The sequence below is a fragment of the Cimex lectularius genome, unplaced genomic scaffold (genome assembly GCF_000648675.2).
Source record: "Cimex lectularius strain Harlan isolate CLEC.00 unplaced genomic scaffold, Clec_2.1 scaffold65, whole genome shotgun sequence".
Classification (NCBI taxonomy): Eukaryota; Metazoa; Arthropoda; class Insecta; order Hemiptera; family Cimicidae; genus Cimex; species Cimex lectularius.
The window spans coordinates 1,299,668-1,320,787 of NW_019392646.1; the positions used below are offsets into that span (position 1 = coordinate 1,299,668).

A 21,120-nucleotide genomic window follows, 5' to 3' on the forward strand; every position below is an offset into this window, starting at 1 on the left:
ACCTCGATCCACTCGGACACTAACTTCCCATCTCAACACCACCTTTCTGAATTTAATGAACATAATGTAATCCCGTTTTTAGGTTAAAGTGGAGGAAGGGCAGCGATCTCACCGAAATCTATCCATCTAAATAAAAAATATTTTTATGAAATTGTGGTTTGGATGTATTCAATAACATAAAAAATGCAAATACTATATTACTATTTATAACTTATCAATCTATTTTTACTTAATGATGAAAGAAAACATATTTATACAAACGTCATTTTTATCCCTACAGAACTGATTAAAGGTACTTGCAGTATATAGTACATTACATTCGACGACTTCGGTGCTCCATCCGGAGAGGTCCGAAATATTCGATCTTACCAGTGTGTAAAGCTAAGCAAATAAAAACAATCGCATAAAAGCTATATTAAAAAAAAATATCATTTTTACTTAAGTATGGTGCATAGTTACGATACTATAGAATGTTAAATATAGTATGACAGTTGTTTTATTGCAGCATGAACAACTAGTGTACAGAATATTTTTTTCTTCTAAAAGGTTTTCAATTGGTATTTCTTAGATTGTTGGAAAATCATGGTTGTGGTGTCTATTGATTGATGATTGAAATTTATTTTAATGTAAGAAGAAAGAAGGAAAAATGGAAGAATCTACTGCCCAATTTGTAAGTTTTGTTTCTTACCGTAGGTATATTTTTATTCAAGCGGATAATTATTGTATTTGAGTTTATCAAACTTGGCTGTAATCTTGGGATTACACCCACTTCGTTTTTTATCCTGAAGTAATATTGAAAAGAAATAATGGAAAAGGCGTTACCTCTCTTTGTTTACCCGGCATATTCTATTTATTGAAAACTGTCAATCTTTGCTTTTCAGCGAATAAAACGAATCACTCTTGTCGCCGACACGCGCCGTCGGATAAACGAGGCACAGTATATCAGCAAGCGGATACCGAGACGGACTTGCGGAATCCCTTTGAAACGAGAACAAAGGCGTCCACTCATCTATATTGATGCCCGGTCGTATTTTAGGACATTATTTATTCACTCGGTAATTTTTCACCCTTTGTTTCACTATCGGGGGATCAGGAGTAGCTGTCGAATGCTCGCCAAGTTCCGACAAGTTGGACACTTACTATGTAGGTGGGCGGAGGCGTCCTCGGCCTCGCGCTATCGGAATGGAGGATGTCTTCGAGAGATTCGATGTATTCGATGGCGTTCCTCAGGATCTCGACTTTCGGCAGCCGCTGGGTCGGGTTAGCACTCGTTCTCCTCTTCAAAACTTCAAACGCTTCGTTAACCTAAACAACGAGATTGATATTAATTAGAAGGTTTTTAAAATGAAAAATGCTGAATTAAGATACAAAACATGTAGGTTAAGTTACTAAACAAGGAATAAATTGTTCTGTAAATCAAAATATATTAGTATATGTATAGTAAGTTTAACATTACGTTCTTGTTAAAAATTGCATACGTTATATTTTTACGTATTTTCTTTCAGCCGTACAACAATTCCAACTATATTGAAGTGTTCGACTTTTGATCACTTTATTGGGTTCATTTACTTTCCCTGAACGACCCGTTTGAAAAATTTGGTTGAAATTCGGATCTTTAGGTGGAAAATATTTTCTAAAATAATTGCTTGAAGTATCACATTGCAAGTTATAAATATTCTTATTTAATTTCGGCGTGAACCCAAAATGCGTCTGATATACCAAAACAGTAAAGAAAAAAGAATACGACGATTCTCAGACCTATTTTGAGCATAGCAGAACATAAAATTGTTTTCAAATTTCCGTTATGTTTTATCTTGAGCGTTGACAGGAGATTTGAAAAGCCTTACAGATCAATGTGATGACGAATGTTTAAACAATATTATGGAAAACAAAATAGTTTCTCGTCAATAAATTTATTGACACCCTCAACGTCAATAATCACTTTATATATTTTGGCTGGTCAGAAGCATTTCGGCTTCTCGCCATCTTCAGAGCTAGTTTTGTAGAAGGTGGATGGAGTCGGTCGACGTTATCTTTGCCTGTTGATTTCTTTGAGGGTTAAGTCTGCTTTCTGATTGTTCTGGTCGGTCCATGTGATTTTATGTTATATTCTATTTTGTGAGATGTTGTTTTTTGTATTCATAAATTTTTCTTGTTGTATCTGTCGTGTATATTTCTGGGTTTTCAAATATGCTAATTTCTCTTAGGTTTTATACGTCATACAGGAATTTCATCCCTATATGTATTAATCCATAATATGTTTCGTTGGAACAAGTTAACCAAAGTAATGATTTAAATTTGTTTATAATTTTTGTTTAAAGTGAGGTTGAGATTAAAATTTAATATCACGAGCGAAACTCGAACCCATAGCCTCTGAATGTTTGGTATATATACACTTTGCTAAAAGCTCCGCCAAAAAGAGAGAAATTAGAAACTTTGTTTGGTTAAGATAATGACTTGTTGACCCGGAGAACCGAAGGTTGTGGGTTCGAGTCCCGCTCGTGACCCTAATTTTTATCTCAACTACCGTTTATATAAAAAATAAAAAATCAATCCCAATCTGTATTACTGATGGTTTCGAGGGAGTTTTCTGCATTATATTTTTTTATGTGTCTTGTGATTGATTAGGCATTGAAATTATTATTATTATAACATACATTTATTTAAAAAAAAAGGAAAAGTACATTGTTTAAAAACATTAAATATTACATAAAATGTCAAAGGGTTTCTGTAGGATCATTTAAATTATTATATATCACCTTTCTTAGACGTCTCCTCTCCCTCAGTGTTGCCGCCTTCCTCCTGTCGACGGTCACAGATTTCCTTTTGCACGCTTTACAGGCCCAGAGGAGGCACCGCCTTTCTGCGTGGTGCGCTTGAGGGGCGAGGACATGTTGCTCCTCGCAGGATGAATCCTCTTCGTCGTCGCATCTCCTTGAACAGTACGGACCCATTTAATTAAACCGTTTCGAAACGAAGGGGCGTAAATCTGAGACGATTCTAGTCTTACCCTTTGAGATTTTTTAGCGCAATTATAAAAATTTATTGCCTTATAAATTGAGTTAAAAGGGAATAACGACTGGGACAGTTCATTAGCTCGTGGGCAACAAATCACGGGACGCGGCGATTAATGGTTCGTGTGATTAGTCAAGTGATCTGGGATGCGTGAAAAAACGTATGAGCCAACTATTTAATACAGACAATATGAGAAAAGAAGGCTTTCTCTGTTTTCAAAACAATAGAAATCAAAGATCAAAAGATGATAAAAGTAGCCACTTCTATTCTGATTTCATATTGTTTTCTGCCTCTTTAAAATATTTTTAGAGTCTCGCGTTTGATTTAGGTGACTTATTATTCGTTGATTTCAACCTAACATCTTTTGTTCTATTATTTATTCTATACTAAAAGGAAAAATTAATCTTCTGAGACAGCATAAATCAGCTAAAAACAAGCAAAAGTAAAAATACTTCGCTTTATAAAAAATTCACTAAGCATTCGTAAAAAATACATTGAGAATCTTGATAACCAACAGTTCAAGAAATTTTGGTTAAATTTACCTTAAATATTATTGAAAAGCACGTAAAACATCTGGTAGTTTAGGTGAACAATTGCAAATAATAGGTCATACCTCGTCTAGCTTCTTTGTTTTCGGTTTGCAAACACAATCAAGCAAACGAAATCATTTCTTCCAATCCAAAGTCCTCAGAATCAAAGTCAACACTAACTCCCCAAATACTCTTTGTGAACAAATTAATCCCCACCGAATTTTTTATGTTCCACGATGAACTCTTCATTCATACCAATCCACTAACCTAATCTACGTTCAACAAAATCCATCCCTTTAAGTCAGTCAGACAACTTAATCTGAGATGGCCCCGGGACATCCTCGCCAAGGACTAGCGTTTTTGTAAAGTTGGAGGCCCAACAATGGTTGGTAATTTCTCTCATTGCATAGTTTATTGTAAATATGTACGATATTCCATAAAATTAGACGGTAATAAATATTTTATTAGAACCAGTTATTCATCTACTGCATACAATACAATTGTTTTATTAAAATATCATTTTTACCTTACAATGATTGTGCAGTTATCAATTTTGTTTATTTTATTTTTTATTTATTGTTTCGTTATCCGTTTCATATTGAAATGTTAACATCAAAATGGGGTATTACAGCATTCCTCAATAGGTCGAGTAAATGGTTTCGATTATCTGGGACCACATAACTCCAAATAAATTATATGCATACTCTGTTAATTTGGGGGGGGGGTTTGATTAGAAGTGAAAACTTAATATTTTTAATTGGATGAGAATATTTTCATGAGAAAGAAAGAGAACGGAAAACATAGACAGATGTCATATTTTACATTATATATAGGTCTGAAAGCTGAAATAATTTGTCTTCACATCAGCAGGACTCACGCTATTATTTTTTAATAATCCGTGCTCTAAATTAAGATTCATTAAAGTACTTGTTGGAAATCCAATTTTCCACTTAAGTAAACTCCCTTTGAACTGTTTTTCGACTCAGAAGTCGCTTTTAGATCATTAGAAGTGTAAAAATAAGAAGCAAATCAAATCTCACGGCGAAACAAAAAATCCAACATGAATTTTCCATTAACTTTATTTAATTCACTCAATCTTAAAATAGAATCGTCCTTCTTATTCGAGATTGAGCGAGAGCGTTGAACAGGTGAGTAATAATTCTCGTATGTAACCGAGCGTGCAATTTTTTTAATATTAGAAATTGTAATTACCCGGTTATTTTATGAGGGGGGATGTTGTCACCTTAAATGCACGCCTTTTTTCACCCGACTCTTTTCTACATATAAAAAACGCGAAATCTCCCTACAATCTGGAATGGAGGCGAATTTAATTGCGTTGTCGGAAAACGAAATAGGGCCAACTAATGACGCAGAAGTGGCTATTTTCTATCCCAATATAGATTTGGATTTGACCCTGCCGACTTTAAATATTCACGACTCTCATTAGTTTCGACCCGACAAAAAGGTGGTTTGGCATATTTTCAGTTGCCAATATTCTAGTAGCAAACTCGTACGTATATTATATGCCTATTTTTACAAATGGATAGAAAATAGCGATAACAAACACTAACGAACGATTAAACCACCATAGAAATAAATGCAATCAGATATACAAGTCAGAATAGTAAGTGAGAATATACAAGCCAACAATCCGGCCGTAAAGTTCATTCTCTCTTTATTTGTCATATGTCTTTTGAGTCTTCCTCAAACCGCTCACTCTCTCGCTCTCTCTCTCTCTCTCTCTCTCACTCTCTCTTTCTTTCTCTCTCTCGATCTATCTATCTATCTGTCTATCTATCTATCTATGTATGTATCTATCTATCTATCTATCTACATATATCTTTCTCTCTCTTTCTCATTCTCTTTTCTGTTTCTCTCTCTCTCTTCATCTCTCCCTTCCACTACTACTAAAAAGAAGAATCGCATCAATTGATCTAAACTATTATCATCATTAGAATTCCGTCTACAAATCATCCATCTTCGATATAGGGGTGTAGGTGTAGGTGTAGATGGATCTAGTAAGTGTAAAGACATTTGTCAGACCAAAACAGCGATGATAGGGAGACCAAATTGACCATAAAAGAACATACTACACGTAGCTAAAACCACCCTGTAAGTGACACAACGACGGGGTAGTTGATAAAGCACTAAAGGTATCTTTTTTAGAATGGAAAGGTCTTTCAAAATGAATGAAAAAATTAACGAGCCAACTTATTAGAATTCTACTAGCACCAGCAGATTTTTGAATCTGAAGTGAAAAACCATACTTAGTTTTACAATAAATTAGGCAGAGTAAAAATAAATACCATTCTATATAAAATTAAGTTAGACAAGTTTATACAGTCCAGTTTTAAAAATAAATTGATTAATAAAAAAATTAATTCCATACGATTCTCGTTTTACACCCTTCAGTACTTGCAATCTCATGTTTCTTAAACCCCATTATTAAATGATTCATCATCATCATTTAAAACTAGTTCTCAGAAAGTAACAAGCTTTACAAATGAATAATGTATTCAACGAGTGGTGGGCAGAAATACAATTTATTTACCAATACCAATTATCATCTAAATAACTTAATAGTTGGGTGCTTTTTTAAAGGTATTTAACGCAATAAAACAATACAAATAATTCCTAAATTGGTTTATTATTATTATCTCTGGAAATAATTGTATTATATTATTGTAATTATTATTATTGTAATTGTATGAAACATAACACTGTTTCAGAGTCAGGTGCGGCAATGAGTTCTCAAAAGTGAAACAGACACAGGCCGGCGTACCGCAAGGGTTTATCCTTGGTCCTATCCTTTATGTCATTTATACTGCTGACCAACCAATACATCCTGACACTATTGTCAACACCTACTCGGACGACACCACAATCCTATCCTATAACTGAATCCTATCCAAGTTACCTCCAACATCCAGGAACACCTTGAGTTATCGAAGACTGGTGTAAACGAAGGAGAACAAGACTGAACGAAGAAAAATGCACTCATTGTACTTTTACGCTGAAAAAGTAGTCTTGCCTTCCATTGTACATCAACAACAAAGAGATACCATTTTCCACTCCAGTCAAATACCTGGGACTATATATCGACAGAGGTTTGACGTGAATCCCCACACAAGACTTAAAATAAACTTAATACAAGACTTGGACTACTACGAAGATTTCTAAGACCGAAAACGACTTTGACAACTAAGACAAAGCTACACTGTACAAGAATTTACTAAGACCAATATGGATAAACAGAGTGGATCTGTGGGGTACTGCAAAGCCATCCAACATCTAGCGCATCCAGTCCTTCCAATCGGAAGTCCATAGACAATTTGCCAAAGCACCTTATTATGTCACTAACCTCACTATCAACAAAGACCTCAACATTCCTTTTGTCAACGAACTGATCCGGTTCAGAATCCATACCTTCCACACCAACCTTTCGAACCATCCTAACCATACTTGAGCCCTCCCAACTCATTCCCATCCTGACAACCGTCCATGTCGCCTCAACCGAAGGTTGCGTCGGGACCTCCGTGACATCTAATCATACACAATGAGTGCCAGCAATGGCTGGCTCCTCAAAGCATGTGTCCTACCGGTACAGTGCTGGTGCATCGCATTAGTGCTATTGTGTGTGCTGTTTGATACATCAATCACGTACACATATTTGCATAGTAAACGATCATGTAATTATCATCAGGTAACACATAAATTTAAAAAAATTTAACATTCAAAATGCAAATATTGAATTACAACGCACATAGTAAATAAATAATATATATCATTATCCTAATATTTTAAGCAATAAAATAATACTCAAACTACAACTTAGGTGGGGCGTTAAATGATATGAAAAAATATTGCTTATCCCTTTATTAATAATATTATCAAAGATAGCAGAAACATAAGGATTGCCTTCCTAAATAGTTTTATGGACTGTACAAACAATTATACTACTTTTTTTAATTAAAACGAGATATTAATTATTTTATTACAATAAGTAATTGTTATCGAATTAGTTAATTATTGACTAATGTTATTTTCTTATATACAATAGAAAATACGGTAAAGTTATGTATTAAATTTTTTTCTCAGCAAATCCCAATTTATTACGACATAAATCATACCAACCTAATGGCTAATCTGTCATCAGCGTCTTCATTTTTATGCCAGGGGCCAGTTTCGCTCCCGGAAGAAGTGACGCTACTCCTGCCGCTTGAGACGAGATCTCCACCCTGGGGGCTTCCGGTGCTCTGAAACATTTGAAATTTAAAAAAAAGGTCATAAATACTAATACTAGTCCACTAGGATGTTTATGATTATTCTATGATGGGCGGATTCCCCTCGGCCTATTAGGACCTGATTTAAAGCATGTTACCGACATGCGAACCAGCGGCTACAAGGTGTTGATCAACTTTCTTTTCGTGCCCATACGTTTTGTCAGTCTAACGTTGTGGGACGTGTGTTGCGGGTGCTATAAGAGTCTCGCATTTATCACAACGGTGGACGTCCAACAAAAATAAATCCCAGTGTTCTTTTTTTCCACGCCTCTAAAGAGTATTTTATATTTTATTAGGCCGAGAATAGCTGACATATTGGGCTGTGAACGTTCTTAGTAGGGGTCTTTTAATGTTCCCCAAATAACGCTAATGACTCTCATTTGCGGCTTTATTGATTCGGCAAATAAAAAAATTTGCTTTAAATAAATCCCCGCTTAGCTTTTTCAAAACATTAATTTTCTTGTCTAGGCTGTTTGCATTCCTGACACGCAAGCATTCACAAATCTGTGATTGTTGAACTGAACGACTTTGACATTAGTAGGTCCGTCTGGTCTTATTGGTTTACATTTTACTCATACGAGTTTCATTAGTTTGAACAGTTCCTCTCTGATGATCGCTGAAAATTAATGAAAGGTGATGAGAAGAGTTAGACTACAACATGCGAGAAGTTTTTAGAAGTAATGAGGATGAGTTATTGCAATAGATCAAATGGATAGAAAATAAAGCTAATTACATCACACAAAACCGTACATAATTAATGATCGAACAATCATAACTAGTCTATAAAAGTATACATAAGCTGGAGCATAATTAATGAATGATTTATACGACAGTTTGTTTAATGCCAAAAAATTGAAGAGCGTGAACGTGTGTAATTTTAGTAAATTATCTGGTGAAATTCGTTGTTCAAAAGTACTTAAATTATGTTTGGTCTACTCTAAGTTTTTTTTCTGTTCTTCAGCCCTGATTTACACAGAATAAACCGTATTAATTAACTTTTAATAAACGAGAATTATTTAAATGCGTACGTTTTTATTTTTTTAACCTCCTCAAGGGTCAGAAGAAAAACGTATCGCATGTGTAAATTAGAACCGGATGATACCAATTTTACATACCATAACGATTTGTCTGTGGTGGGTCTTCACTCCTGTCCCGACGGATTTCTAATTTGGGATAAGAAAACGGATTTTACTAATTTCCGTTTATGTAATTAATAAAGCAGTGCATGCAATTGGAAGCAGGCTATCGCTATAAAATGTATAACTTTATAAATACCCAAGCGAGTCAGTTAAAAATAAAAATGGCTGTAACAGTATTATGTCTAATTAAAATGGAAATAACAAGACGGGGTTTCTGATTTTTAACTCTATGAAACATTGTGAGAGTAGCCATGAACCTAAAGAAACCGAAAAGTGCAAAAGTATAATTACCAATAAAATAAACTACTTTTGCTAAATAACGAAGTCATATCTCGTGGTGTCGGTGTTATTAAACAAAAATCTCCAATTGTAAGTACTGTAGCTTTATCCATTTTTTTGCCTTCCAGTTTGGCACAATTTATCGCTTGAGAGAGGACCTGTGAGTCCCGAAATTTATTCGATTTTAACAAGAGAGCTGGCTGTTATTTTCCTTACCACCAACTGAAAGCGTGTTGGGTGTATTGCCTAAATTCGAACTCGAGAACTTTACCTTACGGGGGTTGGGAACCGTGTCGACGCCTTTACCGTTGCGGCCACCGATTCTCACATGGGTAATAGAAATGCCTACATAATAAGTAGATCTTATTATCATATTAGACCTGTCCTTGGCATTGTTGGAACTGAATCGGCCTTCAAGGAAATTTGAGATCGCCTGTAAAAAAAACTTAAATATCTCAATCTGTAGACTTATTTAAGGTTGTTTTGCAGTGATGATGACCTCAAAATGGGTCGAAAGCTTGGCATTAGCAACTAAATTTGCTTTCTATTTCTTCAAGACCACACCTGGATCCGTTCGTAAGCGAAAAAGTGGTCGATACGTCTAATACTGAATACATAATGTGTGACCGACCGCCTTACCAAAGGAGGTTAAAATATTTTTTTTTTTTTATAGCAAGAAACGAGATTAATATTTGTTTTTCTCAAGCTGGAAAATCCCTGAACTGTATGTTAAATTAAGATCATTAAAATTGGACCTTCTCTTCCATCAATAACTCTGATTTTTTTGTAAATCACAAAAACGGTGAAAACTTTGCTACTACTCTACTGATCAACTGAAACCTTTACAATAATTTATAGCTTTATAACCTATGGCACAAAAGTGGCCTCCTTAAATGAATTAGAACTGGGGAAATAAAAGGTTTGAAAAGTTTTCTTAGATTTTATCTCTATTTACTTCACTTATACTTTTCCGCTTTCCAACAATGGACAATAAACGTTCAATTCTGATAAAATTCATAATTCCTATAAATATTTTCTGAACTGAACGTTTATTCAATTGTGGTACACCTGACATCAGCGGAAAAAAATTGCATCCAAAAATAGCAATTTTTATTGCGATAAACGTTTATATTAAAGAATCCTTAAAACGAATCCAAATCATTTTTTTAACTGCTTTACTGCAAACGTCTTTTGGTAATTTTTACGTTATTAATCTCATGTAAAACGATTCTGCTTATTATTTTCTTATCCTGGATTTAAAATCAACGACTGATATGTAATAACCCTGAACTACATGCACTACAAAGGCGGAAAAAAAATTGATTAATCACTAAATTTTCTTCTCAACTCCGAGTATACACGGAAACGTGTGTAATACTTTTCAGCCTAGAACTACCAAAAAAGTGTCATTAAAATCCGTGACCCCACGTTCGTAGCCTCCTTTATTTCAGGTGGACGAAACTTTAAATATCAATTTCAAATGTGTGGTGATTAGTGACCGTTAATCGATATTTATTTATAAATCGTGAGATGCGGTCTGGTGTGATGTAGGTTTCAGAAAAACATTTTCTTTATCGTGCCAACGTTTCGATCTTTATTGAGATCATCTTCAGGGCTCAAAGTGTTTGTATTCTGTGTAATTGTGCCTTTCTTGCGTGTCGTATCGAGAGTGCCCAATTTCAAATGTTAAATATGACCATCTATTTATAATTTTGCGTCCGGAATGCATTGATCATGTACGATTATTTTTTCAATTTTTGAGATCGTCGTACTTGAAACTGTACAGTTAGTCTTTTTGAGGGTCTGTATTGTTCAACAAGTCGAAGATGGAAGTGGTATAGATCTTGTTGATTTTTCTAAATGGTCCCATCTCTGATGGTTTTTATATTGTTAAGTGATAATAGTGCATGTACACTATTGTACTCATAGCAAGAGGGTAGTTGTAGTATTCAAAAAAGAGGAAAAAGAACAATAGGGTAATTATTGGACGATTACGTAATCTTTTTTTATTATTTGAATGAAATGTTCACTATATAGAAACTGTAGGACATATGGAACATATTTTTCTAGTCTATTATTTGTGATTTATGATAATACAATGCTGTCTAAATTTAATTATTTTTCTGCATTAAGTTAAATAAAGTGTCTATCTATTATTTCTATCCAAGAAGTCAAAACAACAATCACAACAGAGGAAAGACTAATGGATGAGAAAGGGGAATTTGGTTTTTGGCAAAGAAGAGTTCCCTAAATCAGGAAAGTTTCCATATTATAATATATGGGCTGGTGCGTGCGTGCATCAGATGAAGATAAAAAGGGCCAAGAAACTCTTTTTTGAACGGTGCCGTTTCCGAAGATTAAAATACCCGGGCCCGAGTTCCCGTCTGGTTTCTGGGTGCTACTCACTTATGTCCGTGGAAGACGAGCTGTAATGTCCCGAGGAAATCAATGGCCGTCTCACCTGGGCACATCGGCATAAATAACCACGAGTGGCCTGAGGCCAACATTAATGATATATAGAGTAAATAATGCTTGGAGAAAGGGAGCAAACCCTCACCTTCCCGACCCGACACCGAAATTATTGCCCACCGTGAAAATAGAAGTCTCAAAACGGCACCGTATATATATTTCACTTTTTGCCCTCTTTCGTAATTTGATAGGAAGCTATTCCTTGTGGATAAACACCACGTCTATATTTGAAATAATGTATTTCGACCTTTTAAGTTATGGTGATGAGGCTCGATTTGGCAACCTTACTTCTTCTTAAGACGTGTACATAGTGAAAGCATTTGTTTTCAAATTTGATTTCTTAATTGTACATGACGTTCTGGATTATGAATTGTTTCATGTAGGACGCCAGGTTAAATTTCTAATAAGTTGGATATTTTCCGACCGGATTTTTGAACTGCCTATTTTTGCTGCTTTTGTCTGACGGATGCGTCTCGGAGTGCCCCCATCGAAAAATAAAGAGCTACGTTTTTCTCCGTTTGGTATAAAATAGTCAACCTACTTAAAAGTATTTGCCTAACGAATACATTTTTATTTTCTATTTTGATTGAAACCCTCCTCCTTACCCAACATCATTGAGACCCTATACTGGCGAACCCACCATACTCTAAACTTATTTCAAGGAGCACATTTTTCGTTTTTTGACTAAACTATTTCCTAGCTGACTGCTGAGGAATTATAATTAATAATGGTCTTAATAAAAGAAAGATTTTAAATGAAAGCCAAATGTGTATTTTTCTTTTAAACAATTAAATAAATGCATAAACCTATAAATAAATAAATAGATCATATATCTACTAAATATTTAACAACAATAGCTAGATTGATGGGAGAGAAAAAAACGAATTCCCTCGCACTACACAACTTTCATCTAGCTCGTTTGAACTTTCTTACTACGATATCTGTCCCAACCATGTGGAATGTTCCATTTTCTTGTCTTTTACCAGTCTTTGTATTCCTGGTGACTAACATAGAAAATTTGCGTTAGCAGCTCTCTGTGATTTTTGTAATGTGTACAACAGAATAGGACACATTCCATAGCCTGATTATCATTATTACTTCTGCATACTGCTGAGAGAGGTGAGATCTTTGCAAGTAAGACTCGACGTTGCCATGACAACTCAGAAACAGGAAGATCCAAATGTTGAGAATGACTATTATTCAGAAATCGTGAGATGCGGTCTGGTGTGATAGGTTTCAGAAAAACATTTTCTTTATCGTGCCAACGTTTCGATCTTTATTGAGATTATCTTCAGGGCCTGGGATTTATTATATAAATATATTTTTTTATATTCAATCAAAGTATTTCTACTCACTCAAGAAATACTTTGATTGAATATAAAAAAATATATTTTGCATTGTATAAATTCACTTTTCCACATCCTAAATGTATTTGTTAAATGTAAACAATGTTTGTAAATCCCAGGCCCTGAAGATGATCTCAATAAAGATCGAAACGTTGGCACGATAAAGAATATGTTTTTCTGAAACCTATCACACCAGACCGCATCTCACGATTTCTGAATAATTATCGATTAACGGTCACTAATCACCACACATTTCTAAGTTGAGAATGACATTTGTTCTTTAATTGTCTGAATATGCCATAAGTTGTGTCACGTAATTAGTTGTGTCTGAATATGCCATTCGTGCTACTGGCTCAATGTATATTTTATTTCATATAAAATAATATTTTATTTCATTATGGCTTTGGCCGTCGACTGGACTCGTTTAGCGACATTTGTGCACAGCACGTTGTAGCCTTTTTTTTTTTTTTTTTTCTCAGGGGCCGCTAACTTATGAGGTGTAAATCGATGAGTGGCGCTTTGGTTGAAACTTGGAGTGCGTGGTTCGAAATTATTCAGTGCACATAATTAGCAATTGTATTTATTGCATGAATTTTATTACAGAAAATATTTAACGGTTTAATAGATTGCTTAAAAAGAAACAATGTAAACAAAAAATCGATTTAATATATAATAGTAAAAAGTCTGCCTGAGACGAGTATAAAACGTAAAAGGAAAAATTTTCAGCAAAATTAAAATCAGGACGTAGCAGATCAGTTTTTAGAGCCACCTAGCCTTCGCGTAGATGGTCATTCTGATTTTTCGGCTATTCTTTTTTAAAAGCGTGTCCGGTCAGATTTACAGACCCGTTTATAATTTTACGTGAAAGCCAAATCCTAGAAAATGTATAAAGTATACTGGAAATAGCACCGGCTTAACCAGCAGGCGGTTATTTCGCAACAAACTGAATTGTTTAACAATCGGTATGTTTGTTAAGCCCTTTTTAAAGAGGTGTTTATGGTTCAACGGCAGATTTATTCTAAGTAACCGGCTGCATAAATCTCGCGGGGCGGCGATCCCGAGTGGTCTCGTTTAATTCACTCCAAAACAGCTCCTCCCCTTAGAAAATTATTAATGCCCGCGGCGGTTTAGACTTGGAATTAAAACGGATAAGAAGAGGTATAAATAATTCTAAATTGCGATTTGAGTGCATTTTTGTTTAAATTTACACCTTCCCAGGCCCAGCCCAAGCCCAGGAGTATATCACACTTTGCTGAGATGTCTCACCGCATAAACGACCGCTAATCCTATTCAACAAAAAATATTTAATTCCGTTTATATTTTATATTATCGTTATTATTCATTTATTTTAAACAAAATAAGTATCAAAAACAAAATTTCAGTTAGTCAGATATGTATATTTTTTCTTATAGCTCTTATATGAAACGTTTAGCTAATGATGGCATTCATTTATTGTGAAAAATAATTTTAGCCTGTTTCTGCAGATTTTTATTTATATAAGTAAGTGTGGAATCTCATCTTCTGGTTTCACTCGGTCAAGTTAGTCTGTTTACCGAGAACGTTTTTTCCTTCTTCGGGGTCACTGGTGGATTTTCCAATGCGACCTAAAAGAAGTATTGTGGAATTGAACCTTCCTTACTTCCAAATCTCGAAAAGTGCACCGTCCTTAATAGCACTTTCCAGTTTTTCTCAATTTCCCAACGTTTCTTGATTCATTTGCAGTAACCTCAGGGGTTAACATCGTTTACTGATTCTACAAATAAGTTATGCTTGAACATTGCATTTACTCTTTTGAATGCATGATGAATAGAAGTATCAGAAAATCTTAAACACATGCAGTTGTTACTATTTAAATTTACGAGATTTTATTTTAAATTTAGCTGTATTAAAGAGAGTTCAAGATGTTCAAATCCGCATAGGCTATGGAATTTTATTTGATATTAATATGGATAAACTGAGGGTAAATAGGAGTGACATGGGGTATGGGCGCAACCAGAAAAAATTAGCTTTCTATTCAAGGACATTTCTTACCACCTGGAAGGATCCGGTTTCCTTAGGGATAGAAAGAAAGAGAGAGAGAGAGAGAGAGAGAGAGAGAGAGAGAGAGAGAGAGAGAGAGAGAGAGAGAGAGTAAGAGAGGTAAAGAGAGAGGAGAAATTAGCTAAACGTCGAATAAAAGTAATATTTCAATAATGTACTACTATTGAAAAATAAAAGCGACTTAACCCGTGCAATATTTGTAACCTATCCGAATATAAAAAAAACCGGATCATTAGCTATTGGTACATATGGTTGGTAGTATAGTCCTAGTTGTTGGATAATGAATTAAATTTTAAATAATTAATACATTCCAGAAATCGATAAATAAATAAAAAAGACTAGAAAAACAAGGTTTTCGTGTAATTCAAAATGTAATAAATGTATCGTTTAATGCTGTAAAGTTTAAAGACTAAATAAATGTTTTTTGAAGTTGATACCAATATTTCTAAATATTACCGAAGGTGAAGAGTAGGATCTAGAACTAGGACCTAGGAAATAACTAGGAGTTTCATCATTTTGTTTATCATTATTTGCGCACAATTGTGCCTGCAAAACATGTTATAAAACATCTAGTTCTATTTGGGCTGAATTTATCTTACTCTACACCTTAATAGACATAATTAATTTCCGAATATTTTAAACCAAAATATACGCCCAATTTGACCAAATATTTTAAGAGGTCAAACTAGATTTTTCTAAAAATTAAAAAATTGAAGTAAAATTAGAAATTAACGTAAGAAATTAATTAAAGTAAGGTTTGAAATTGTTGTCTGTTTCGAAAAAATCCTCTAATTCAGATATGAATAGAATAAGGAGTAGGTGGCTTAGGGAATTTCTATGTAAAAACGTCTTGTACAGGTAAAACAATGGAACTGGGGAGTGCGTCCGTCCTGTTAAACTATGCTATTCACTACCTTTTTTAAAAAATGTGAAATTGGAATTTATATATAATTTGGCTTAAGCAAAAAATGAAAATTCTATTTTTCTTCATTTCTTCAATATTTAGTCAGTTTTTAATTGGCCTTATGAAACTATTTGATCAAATTGGATGCATATCCATTTGCATTTAAACAAAAGGTTAAACTTAGTGAAATATAAACACTTGTACATTTGTATTTATAATGTTTATTTTTGATAATAACTAGATGTAGAGATTAATAATTGACCGAAAATGTAAACGTTAATAACTGTTTATTTGCCTTTATTGAGTATTATTGATCCTTTAACACGCTTTAAATTTAAAAAAAGGAAAATAAGTTTGATTGGGGAAAAATTTCTTAACAGAATAGCTTTAATTTGAGAATCTCGTTACATAACCCAAGCTCTAGATGTGCCGCGTCTACCACCCACTATGGTCTACAGCTGCTTAGGGCCACTTGAAGTTTCGTTCGAAGAGAAGGTAGTGGTCAACCGCGATGTACGACTCCTAGAGACGATAGTTTTATTACTCTTACTGCACTACGGAACTTTCATTTAACGGCTTCCTTGATAGGTAACTCCAAACAGTCCGTAATGTAAGGGTGAGCTCTAAAACAGTCATCCGGGGGCTTCGTGAGAATAGCGTAGTCTCTAGACGTCGTGCATCGAGTAGAAAAGCGACCATTCGCAAATCAGCATCTTGCTTGGTTACTTGAACCATAGGGATGTTCTCTTCAAAGATGAGTGCCGGTTTGGCTTATGGCAAGCAGATGACTGGGACCATCTGTGTAGAACGCTTTGTTTCATGTGTCATGCGTAACAGCCTTTTCAAACAAGACTGTCAGTTATGGTTTAGACTGGAATCAATGCCCATGCACGTACTGAATTGATTATCATAAATAATGGATCTTTGAATGCATTAAGGTACAGTGAGGAAGTTCTTCTGGAAGGGGTGGTCCCATCCGCTCCATTTATTGGGACAATTTCATGTTAATGCTCGACCGCATATAGCTCGAGTAGTCCCATAACTTGGAGGATGTATGGATTACCGTAATGAATTGTCCAGCACGTTTTACTGACATAAATCCCATAAAACACTTATGGTAGGGACTTGAAAAAGATACGGGTTAGACATCGTTCGCTGCTTCCAACAAGCGACGAACAGCTTCAAACTGCTCTTGTTGAAGAATGCGATTCTGTGTCAAAAAACGAAGTCCGGTTACTTATTTAGTCGATGCCTAGGAGATTTAAGGCCTTCCGCAATACCAGAGGAAGTAACAGGCGTTATTAAGAGCAAAACTGGTTAATAAATTGCAAATTAAATTTTAATCCAACACTAAATGATTTTCTAGGGTTTTGGTGAATTTACTTTCAAACCACATAATTAAATCATTTTTATTAAAACTAAGGAATTTTTGATCTCGTTTAATTTAGTTTACAATAAAATAAGTATGGTGTAATAAATACACTTCCCCTAAAAACAACCGACCACCCGATTTTTACACGAAAATATGGTCAACTTTGGAAGTGGAAGGTAACCAATTGAAAGCTTATTAAAATTTCCTATCCTGACTCCTCAGCTCAATTTGAAGTTTTCGTAAAAAGTACAAAAATTAGCATGTTCCCGAATTTTTGAATTTACTGAAGGAGGACTGAAGATAGGAAAACCTTTTTAAAGAAACCATCTTGTTCGGCGTAAAATGAAACAACGAAGGTTTTGAGTTAAAAGGCTATGAAAATATGCATTTTCAAAGATGGCAATTTTTTCATACAAAAACCATAAGGTCGGTATTTTTATTTATTTATTTTATTATTTTTTGATGGGCAGTGTATAAACATAAAAATACTTACAGTTTAAAATAAATAACCAAATACGCGTGTCCGTTTTTATATTTGATAGTATATTGCAATTATTGCTTTAAACCAGATTTTTTATTATTATTACTTTATGAATCAATCGTAAACCTTAGCTTACTGAAATTTAGAAAAGATTTTAATAGTTTAAAACTTATACCTTTTTATGTTCATTTACACGTATGTAAAAATTGGTTTCGTACTATCTTTGGTATTATCTTTCAATTTGGCTTTAGGTATGGTCTATTTGTAAGAGAGTTTTAAATTTTCAAAAAATTTCATTTTTGTTCTGATAACATTTATTTTCTAGGCAAATTCAACATAAATATTTCCTGTTCCGCATCGGACAAAGAATAATTTGAAATCAACACACACGATTAAAAAAACAGGCACTTAACAAGCTATTTAAAATGCTTTGCTACCTTCGAAACCGAGATCAAAATTACGATTAAAATCAAAATTTTCGATCTGTACGTGTGCCAAGTTTATGGGTCGGTCAAATAGTTCAATATTCAAAGTTTTCACAGTTTACAATCAAAGATTATACGACTAATCGTTCTGCCTCTTCTTATGTAAATAATAACACAATTCACAGAGATCTTCACGTGTCAACTGTTTTTTAATCCACCAAAAACCTGTTACAAACGTTTTCACAGTAATTTGAAAGATCATCCAACCAGACAAATACATTTATTCGAAAGTCCACAGTCACCCTCGTACACGATTGAAAATAATATGAACCACAGAGACCTATTAAATGAAGACCAGAGCCCGATTAATGTGATTAATGGCAATGGTTAACTCCCTATATAATGCCAATTAATGTCACATGTCAAAATTAAATCCAACGTGCTAATTATGTTAGTACTTACATGATGCAGAGATAAATAAATAAATTTTTTAAAAATAGTTATCTTCGGAGGGCCGGATCGTGGTAGTCAACATTCAGGCATTTTAATGTATAATAATGTAAATATAATGAAGATATTATAATTCCAAAAATATATAAAAAGAAATTATCATAAACATATTCTATAAACTGCGAATATCATCATGGGAATTTTATGTTAACGGAAAAATAGACTATATTATTCATGAAAACAGAATTGATTATTGGATACTTCAATAATAGTAGTATATATAAACGAGTGTTATTAATAATTCAACATCGTACAGAACAATACCACTCTCTCTCTCTCTCTCTCTCTCTCTCTCTCTCTCTCTCTCTCTCACTCTCTCTCTCTCCTCTCTCTCTCTCTCTCTCTCTCTACGGAACTTTCATTTAACGGCTTCCTTGATAGGTAACTCCAAACAGTCCGTAATGTAAGGGTGAGCTCTAAAACAGTCATCCGGGGGCTTCGTGAGAATAGNGAGTGTTATTAATTCAACATCGTACAGAACAATACCACCAAATCTCTCTCTCTCTCTCTCTTTCTCTCTCACTCACTCTCTCTCGCTCTTTCTCTCTCTCTCTCTCTCTCTCTCTCTCTCTCTCTCTCTCTCTCTATATGGCTCATCGGATCGACTTTTTTTTTACATTTCATATGTCTGTCCTGATGAATTTCTTCCTTTTACACCAACATCCAAACAAACTTGCTATCTTGGTATCAATAATAATGTGCATTAAGAACAAACAAATATTTGATAACACTTTAGGTTTAAATATTAAATGATGTTTATATATTTTTCCCAACGGATATGAAATATTATATTATACGGAATATTAACGGATAAAACAATTGCCATTTTTGGATCTTTCAGTTGATCCGTTTAGTAAATCGCACAAAACAATAAAAGTGCTTATATACTTTACCGTCCGTCATATTCGACGCAAATTTTTATAGATTACGTTATTATCTAAAAAAAAATTTTATCTTTATATTTTAGTAACAAATATGTAAAAGAATGGGGGTACGATAGTAGTTAGGAATTGTTATAACTTAGGTGCTTTTTCACATTCCTGAAAAGAGCGATTTTCTCTTCGATATGTTATTGATAATTCAGACAAGGGATATTGATAAATATAAACATCTGTTAAACAAAAAGAAAATAAAGGGATTGCCGAGGTGACACTTAGTACGCGTAGTACACGGCGCATTGGATACTCACATCACGACAGTATCGTCTTGCCGGTTTCCAGTTTATAATCAGATTAAAATTAAGGCAAAATGATCAAACAAAACAATGATGGTTAAACAACCAGTTCCAATTATGCCGGGTCTACGCCGATAAATTTTTTCGCCAAATAGCACCAATATGTTCGCCTCAAATTAATGATAATTTTCAGATTTAGTTTTACGTATTGCAGTTTGTGTTGGTATTTAAGATGTATAATCACAATTTGGAAATATACTACCAAAACAAAATTGTTTATATTAGAATAAACACTCGTGTGTGTAAAAGTACAAAAGGAAAAAGACTAAAGAAAAAATAAATTTTTCTCGGAAATATGTTCAACAAAAATTATAGGGTCTCATAAAGTAATAAAAGATGAAAAGAGATAGGCACAAATCGGTGTTGAAGATGAAAAAAATGTCCTTTTTGGATCTTTCAGGGGATCCGTTTTAGTAAATCGCACAAAACAATAATAGTGCTTATTATGCTTTGTCGTCCGTCGTATTCGGAGCAAATTTTTATAGGTGACGACCCGGTTTAATGTTGAAATCTAGAATTTCATCAGAAATGTACGTTATTATCTAAAATAAAGATTTTTTATCTATATATTTCAGTAGCAAATAAATATAAGGATTATTAATATAAACAATGTGGTATGGTAATTAGGAATTCTTATAACTTGGGTGCATTTTTTACTTTCCTGAAAAGTAGCGACTTTCTCATAAATACAAAATCTATTAAGAAAAAAATAAAGGATTGTCTAGGAGACACTTAATACACACAGTAGACGGCGTATTGGATACTAACTTCAAGACAGACTCGTCTTGCGGGTTCCTAATTGGCCATCAGATTGAAAATTACAGAAGCAAAAAGATAAAACAAAACAATGTTGGGTTGTATAACCATATAAAAACATTCATTTCCAGTTTAACCGAGTCTACGCTTATAAATATTTTCACTAAATGGCTATACTATGGTTATACTACTAGTCTACTATGGTATAATGGTTATACTACAAAAACAGGGTTGTTTATATTACAATAAATACTTCTATTTAAAAGTGAAATTGGAATGAGACAAAGGGTAAATTTTTCTAAGAAATATGCTGAACAAAAATTATGGTTGGAATTGA

At 34.0% G+C, this 21,120-nt stretch overlaps 1 protein-coding gene across 1 annotated transcript in view; it reads right to left on the reverse strand.

Annotated features, from left to right (window-relative positions):
• Window positions 1-21,120, reverse strand: part of LOC106660978 (myogenic-determination protein) — a 46,745-nt gene that overhangs the window by 24,402 nt on the left and 1,223 nt on the right. Inside the window, exons 2-4 of the mRNA XM_014384062.2 lie at window positions 7,680-7,801; window positions 2,760-2,934; window positions 1,141-1,305 (exon numbers count right to left, since the gene is read on the reverse strand). Coding sequence (XP_014239548.1) covers window positions 1,141-1,305; window positions 2,760-2,934; window positions 7,680-7,801 — 462 coding nt within the window. The remainder of the gene's footprint in view (window positions 1-1,140; window positions 1,306-2,759; window positions 2,935-7,679; window positions 7,802-21,120) is intronic.